At 64.1% G+C, this 5,727-nt stretch overlaps 1 protein-coding gene across 1 annotated transcript in view; it reads left to right on the top strand.

The window, feature by feature from the left end:
• INTS3 (integrator complex subunit 3) overlaps positions 1 to 5,389 on the top strand; it is a 39,636-nt gene extending 34,247 nt beyond the window's left edge. The window contains exons 23-30 of the mRNA XM_019521810.1: positions 113 to 188; positions 1,504 to 1,617; positions 1,729 to 1,777; positions 2,252 to 2,419; positions 3,502 to 3,602; positions 4,109 to 4,181; positions 4,545 to 4,701; positions 4,959 to 5,389. Coding sequence (XP_019377355.1) covers positions 113 to 188; positions 1,504 to 1,617; positions 1,729 to 1,777; positions 2,252 to 2,419; positions 3,502 to 3,602; positions 4,109 to 4,181; positions 4,545 to 4,701; positions 4,959 to 5,036 — 816 coding nt within the window. The 3' untranslated portion in view covers positions 5,037 to 5,389. The remainder of the gene's footprint in view (positions 1 to 112; positions 189 to 1,503; positions 1,618 to 1,728; positions 1,778 to 2,251; positions 2,420 to 3,501; positions 3,603 to 4,108; positions 4,182 to 4,544; positions 4,702 to 4,958) is intronic.
• The last annotated feature ends 338 nt before the right edge of the window (positions 5,390 to 5,727 follow it).

Raw genomic sequence — 5,727 nt, 5'->3', positions numbered from 1 at the left:
TGGGCAGCACTTTCCATGCCAGGCCTCTGTCTGAGCTGTTTGCCTGGCAAGCTGCGAACCCTGGGGCATGGAGCCACTCCCCCCTGCTCACCCATGGCATTCTGCCTTCCAGCTACAGGAGCTGGTGTGCCATGTGATGATGGGTAACCTGGTGATGTTCCGGAAGGATTCAGTGCTCAACATCCTGAGTGAGTAATGCCCTGTGCCGCAGGGGAGGGGGCAGCGCCAGCCCTGCCCAGCAGCCCCCAGGCACTAACTGCTGGCCGCAGGTCCCAGCCGGACCCAAAGCCACGATGGGAATGGGGCTTTCTGTGCCCTGAAGCCACGTGCGTACTAGCACAGGCTGGGAGAGCCACAAGAACTGCCCAGGAGCTGGCACTGGGGGCTGGGCACCACATCATCTACCTTGGTCTGGGGCTGGCAGTTCCTTCCCCACTGCAGAGACTGGATGCTCTGGCCCCATGATAACAAAGGTTTAATTGCCTTTGACTGGCAATTAACTCTCAAGCCACCAGCCTCATGCTCCTAAAATCTGTGCCTGGTAGAGCTGGCAGGCAGCACATGTATGGCATTGGCTGTCATTCCCAGGCATGGGAAAGGGCCTGGGTTTTGGGGGTGCAGCTTCTCAGTCCATGCTTGTTGGTGCACACCGCCAGGCTGGGCTTGGCCATCTGAGACAGCATGGGGGGCTGGGCATGAAGAGGTTAACAGGCCTGTGGCTCCCAGTCCTGGGTCAGATGCTGTGGGGCTGGGACTGCGCCACACAGCCAGCTCTGAGCAGTACGCCAGCCCAGGGATTAACAAACCTCATTAATGCCCTTCCCCTGAGCCCTTGCACGTGCCCACATCCGCGGCAGCAGTGGGGCTCTGGTGCCACCTGTCAGCTGCCAGAATCCTGTCTGTTCTGCCAAGGCATGGTGCTGGCAGCTGTACAGAAACCAGCCCACTGCAGCAGGGAGGCATCCACACTCGAATGCTCAGGCATCCCCAACACCCCCATGCTGCCCCAAGAGGCTACGAGTATTTAGGGGACAGCTGCCAGGCCCAGCAGAGGGCACCAGGCTCAGCCCCATGCCCCTCTGCTCCATAAGCAGCTGCCGGCAGAGCCAGGGCAGCACGCCAGGCCAGAGGCAGCGCCTGGTGCAGGAAGACAGCTGGCTGGAGCTGGGCATGGGCTTAGGGCCACCTGCAAAGGCCTTGCTTCCTCTGTGGCAGCTGGAGATGGGCAGGATTGAGGGACCTCAGCAGCACTTGAGGGGGAGGCAGGGGCCTGGGGCTGGGCTGGCAGGACCCTGTAGGGTAGAAGTGGGGAGCATGGGGGAGACCTAGGGCCTGCAGGGCAGGAGAAGGTGGATCAGTAGTTTGCCAGCTCTTCCCCCCTCCCCCCACTGGCCCATCATCTGCCCAGCTTCTTGGCAGGCCTAACTGAAGGAAGTACCTGGTACTTCCCCTCCCAGCCTGGCCAGGTCAGGCACCCCTGATGGGCTCTCTGCTCCCCTCTAGTTCAGAGCCTGGACTGGGAGACGTTTGAGCAGTACTGCACCTGGCAGCTCTTCCTGGCACACAGCATCCCCCTGGAGACCATCATCCCCATCCTGCAGCACCTCAAGTACAAAGGTGAGCCATCTCGGGGCAACCTCTGGCCTGGGCATGGGCGAGCCTCTATGCAGTAGCAGGCCAGATGGGGACCGGGTGGGGACCAACTGGTGACCCCACTTTCCTTTGCAGAGCACCCGGAGGCGCTGTCTTGTTTGCTGCTGCAACTGAGGCGAGAGAAGTAGGTGCCTGGGGCCACATGGGGTGGGGGAACCTGGGGGGCTCTGGCAGCTGAGCCACCATGACCACCGCTCCTCCAGCTTATTAATCAGGCATCGAGCGGTGACATGGCTGGTGCCATTCGTGTCCCAGCAGCATACAACTCCACGTAGATGCTATCAGCAAACAAGGTGCCGCCTGCGCTGGGCCCGCCAGTCGGCACAAGGCAAACTTCCCAGGCTGTGTGGTCACGGCTGGGCATGTGGGTGCTGGCGGGTCAGGATCAGACTCCATGCAGCTCCACCATTCCCACACCCTCCCCTGGGACCAAGGCTGCGTGGCTGGATGGCGCCATGCGTGCAGGCCTGGGTGGGGCCAAGGGCAGAGCAGACCCTAGGGCCTGGGGTCTCTAGGCAGCCTCATGGGCAGGATGGGGGGCAGGGGCTCAGTCCTGGCCCACCACAGCCTCTCCTTCACCCCTCTGCCCCTCTTGCAGGCCTAGTGAGGAGATGGTGAAGATGGTGCTGAGCCGGCCCTGCCACCCTGACGACCAGTTCACCACTAGCATCCTGCGGCACTGGTGCATCAAACACGATGACCTGCTGGCCGAGCACATCAAGTCCCTGCTCATCAAGAACAACAGCCTCCCGCGCAAGCGCCAGAGGTGGGGGCAGGCAGGGGGCAGGAGAGCCGGCAGTGGACTGGGCCCAAGCCTCTCCTTCCACTCTGGCTCTGGGTCAGAGGAACATGCTGGTGGCAGGAAGGGGCTGCCCATCACCAACCAAAAACTCGGGAGCAGACACCCCCCCACCCCCCTCCAGCACAGGCGAGGGGGTGCTGAGGGGGGCACAGGCACATTAGGGTCCCTTGTGCTTTGCCCACATCCATGGGGTGGGGTCTTAGCATCCTGGATCACAGCAGCCCCTCTACCCAGGCCCAAGGGCTGATCACCTACCCCCAGGTGCAGCCAGACCAGAGGGAGCCCTGAGCAGGGGCCCAGCACCTGCCTTACCCCCCCACCCCTGCTACCTCCCGCAGCAGAGGCAAGGCCAAGAGAGAGGCTATTGCCATAGCAATAAATAATGGACCGCAGGGAGCATGTGCCATAAACAGAGTACTCCCCTTCCCCGGTGGCACATGGGGACCCTTGTGTCCCATTCCTGGCTGCGTCGTCCCAGGGCTCCCCTCCCTGGGGTGCCAGGAAAGGGGTCCAACCAGTGCCAGGCATGGGAGCTGGACCCAGTGCTGCTGGGAGGCTCCTGACTGAAGCAAAATCCCCAGCTTTGCTGGAGCCTGTGGCCTGGGCGCTCAGAGGCCCGTGCCCCATCCACTATGTCAGCCCTGGTCTAAGCCCCTTCCCCACATGGCTCTGCAGGACACAGGCGGCCGGCATGGCACGCTGGGTTTCCTGGAGCACAGGGGCCATCTAGCGTCCAGGGGAAGCCTGGCAGTCCCGAGCCGTGCTCCATCTCCTGGCACAAGGAAGGGTTGTTGACCGAGCCCTGGCACGTTGCTGGCGGCGCCTGGGCTTGGCGTGGACCCTGCTGTGCTGGGCACAGGGCCAAGGCCACCCCCTCCTCCTCCACGTCATCTCATTGCCGGCTTTTCTGCACTCCGGCACGTGTCCAAAGCTAATCCCCGCTAATGAGCATGTGGCTGCCAGAGTCCCGCTGGGCTGGGGGAAGGGGTCCCTGCGGGGATGTGGCCCTGGCCCCAGGCACTGATGTGGTGCCCTCTCTGTCCCAGCTTGCGCAGCTCCAGCAGCAAACTGGCCCAGCTGACCCTGGAGCAGATCCTGGAGCACCTGGACAACCTCCGGCTCAACCTGACCAACACCAAGCAGAACTGTGCGTACCAGGGGCCCGTGCAGAGCCCGAGCTCAGGGAGGGGATGCCTAGGGAGGGGGTAGGTTTGGGTCTGCTGCTGTGCTTGGAGCACTGAGGCTGGAGCGGGGTCTGTGGGGCCAGGGCTGCATCTCAGCCCAGTTGTAGCACCAGGATGGTTGGGCCTTGCACTTGGGATCAGGGCCTCTCCATCCATCCACTGCTGAGCTGCACCAGCTGGTAGCTGGGGGAGACCCAAGGGGCCACAGGCTGGAGCTCCCCCTCCCTGCCCCTCAGTGCCTCCTCTCCCTGCCCCCAGCACCAGTCTGTTGGGACTTGGCTCCTGTGGGTCCTCAGGGCACCTCAGCAGCCTGTGTCTGCCAGACAGGAGGATGCTGAGGCCAGGGGGAAAGGGATGAGCAGGCGCTAGAGCTGGGGTGGGGGGTGTTTCTGACTGGCCCAGCATGTAGGGGTGGCTTGAGGAGCGCTGGCGGGTGCCGGGCTCTGACCAGCATCTCTGCTTCCGGCAGTTTTCAGCCAGACGCCTATCCTGCAGGCGCTGCAGCACGTCCAGGCCAGCTGCGATGAGGCCCACAAGATGAAGTGAGTGCACTGTGCTGCCCCCCCAGGTGTTTCTACCTCAGTCCCCTGCCCTCAGCATCGGAGGAGACCTGGGGCCTGTCCCCACGTGGCTGCGGTCCCTGGCAGGCGGCTTCTGCCACCTCATGCTGTGACACTAGAGGGCAGCAGGCAGGAGCCTGAGGGAAGACCTTTGGTAGAAGGGGTTTACGTCTCCCTGCCCCACGGCAGGGGCTCCAGCAGCCCCTCAGTCGCATCCGGTCTAGCCCCCAGCTCTGTCTACCTGCTGCTGATGCCCGGTGTGGTGCCGACTGACTTAGCAGGCTCCCAGGGTAGCAGGGTGCTCAGCCCCCAATGCTGGTGCTCACCCAGACTCTGTCCCGGCAGGTTCAGCGACCTCTTCTCCCTGGCGGAGGAATACGAGGACTCTTCCAGCAAACCACCCAAGAGCCGCCGGAAAGCCACCCTGTCCAGCCCACGCAGCCGCAAGAATGCAGCGCAGCCTGCCAACAACGAGGAGGAGTCGGCCTCCAGCAGTGCCTCGGTGAGAGTGGCCCCCTCACGCCCCCGCCCCACACTCGATCGGAGCAGGCACCGGGAGCACGGAGCCACTGGCTGGGACCGTTGGCCCCCATGGCGCCCAGGGGGCCGGGCTGCGCCGCGCCGTCAGGGCTGGGGTGCGCCCCGTGGGGGTCCCTGGCCGCCCAAGTGGTGAGGGAGGGGGCTGCCTTGCTCAGCTTTGTGAGCACGCGGGACGGCCTGGTTGGCCTTACGCTGACACCCTCCCACTCCCCTTGGCAGGAGGAAGAGGACACCAAGCCCAAACCTACCAAGCGGAAACGAAAAGGTTCATCAGCCGTTGGCTCGGACAGTGACTGAGGCCCCCGCGGCCCTGTGCTGGCAGCAGCCCGCCAAGGGCCTGGAGCGGCACGAACCACGGCCTGGAAGGCAGCACCGGCAGCTCTGTCTCTGCATCCCCCCATGCTGCACTGGGAGGGTACCTGCTGGCCTGCGCCCACCGCCACTTTTAACCCTTTTTAACCACGGAGCTGGGGTAGAGGCTGGCACCACTGCCGCTCTCCGGGCACGGGGCCCCTCCCCATCTGCCTCCAGCTCCAGCCCCAGGGGCCCCATCGGACGCCGCAGCCGCGGCAGGAATGGGCAGGGGCCCCAGCACTATCAGATGCCTCCTATTTTCATACGAAGACTGTAAATAAATGCTGAGAACCGCCTGTCCTGCTGTCCCCTCTGTGGCCAGCCCAGCCTCCCCATGGGCCCCAGCACTGGGTCTGAAGGGCCTGGCATCCACCCGGGGGCATTTTTAAGTGCTTTTAAAAGACTGATAATAATCATGTCCCTTTTGGTACCTGTGGGGGGAGGCTGCCCCTGCCCTGTGCACCCCCCCATGGGCTCCTAGGTCTCTGTGCCCCCTTCCCTCTGCTGCTGTGGGCCCCTGCCCCCCTTCCTGGGCCCTCTGGCTTTGGGCCTGGGTGCCCCCTTGCTCTGCGTGTCCCCAGCCCAGGCCCTGCTGGGGGGGCTGAGCTTGACCTCCAACTCAGCCCGGCCCCGG

The sequence above is a fragment of the Gavialis gangeticus genome, unplaced genomic scaffold (assembly GCF_001723915.1).
Source record: "Gavialis gangeticus isolate Ggan-Ray unplaced genomic scaffold, GavGan_comp1, whole genome shotgun sequence".
Lineage (NCBI taxonomy): Eukaryota > Metazoa > Chordata > Crocodylia > Gavialidae > Gavialis > Gavialis gangeticus.
Note: the sequence above shows the minus strand (reverse complement) of the source record. Positions and strands in the feature narration are given on the sequence as shown.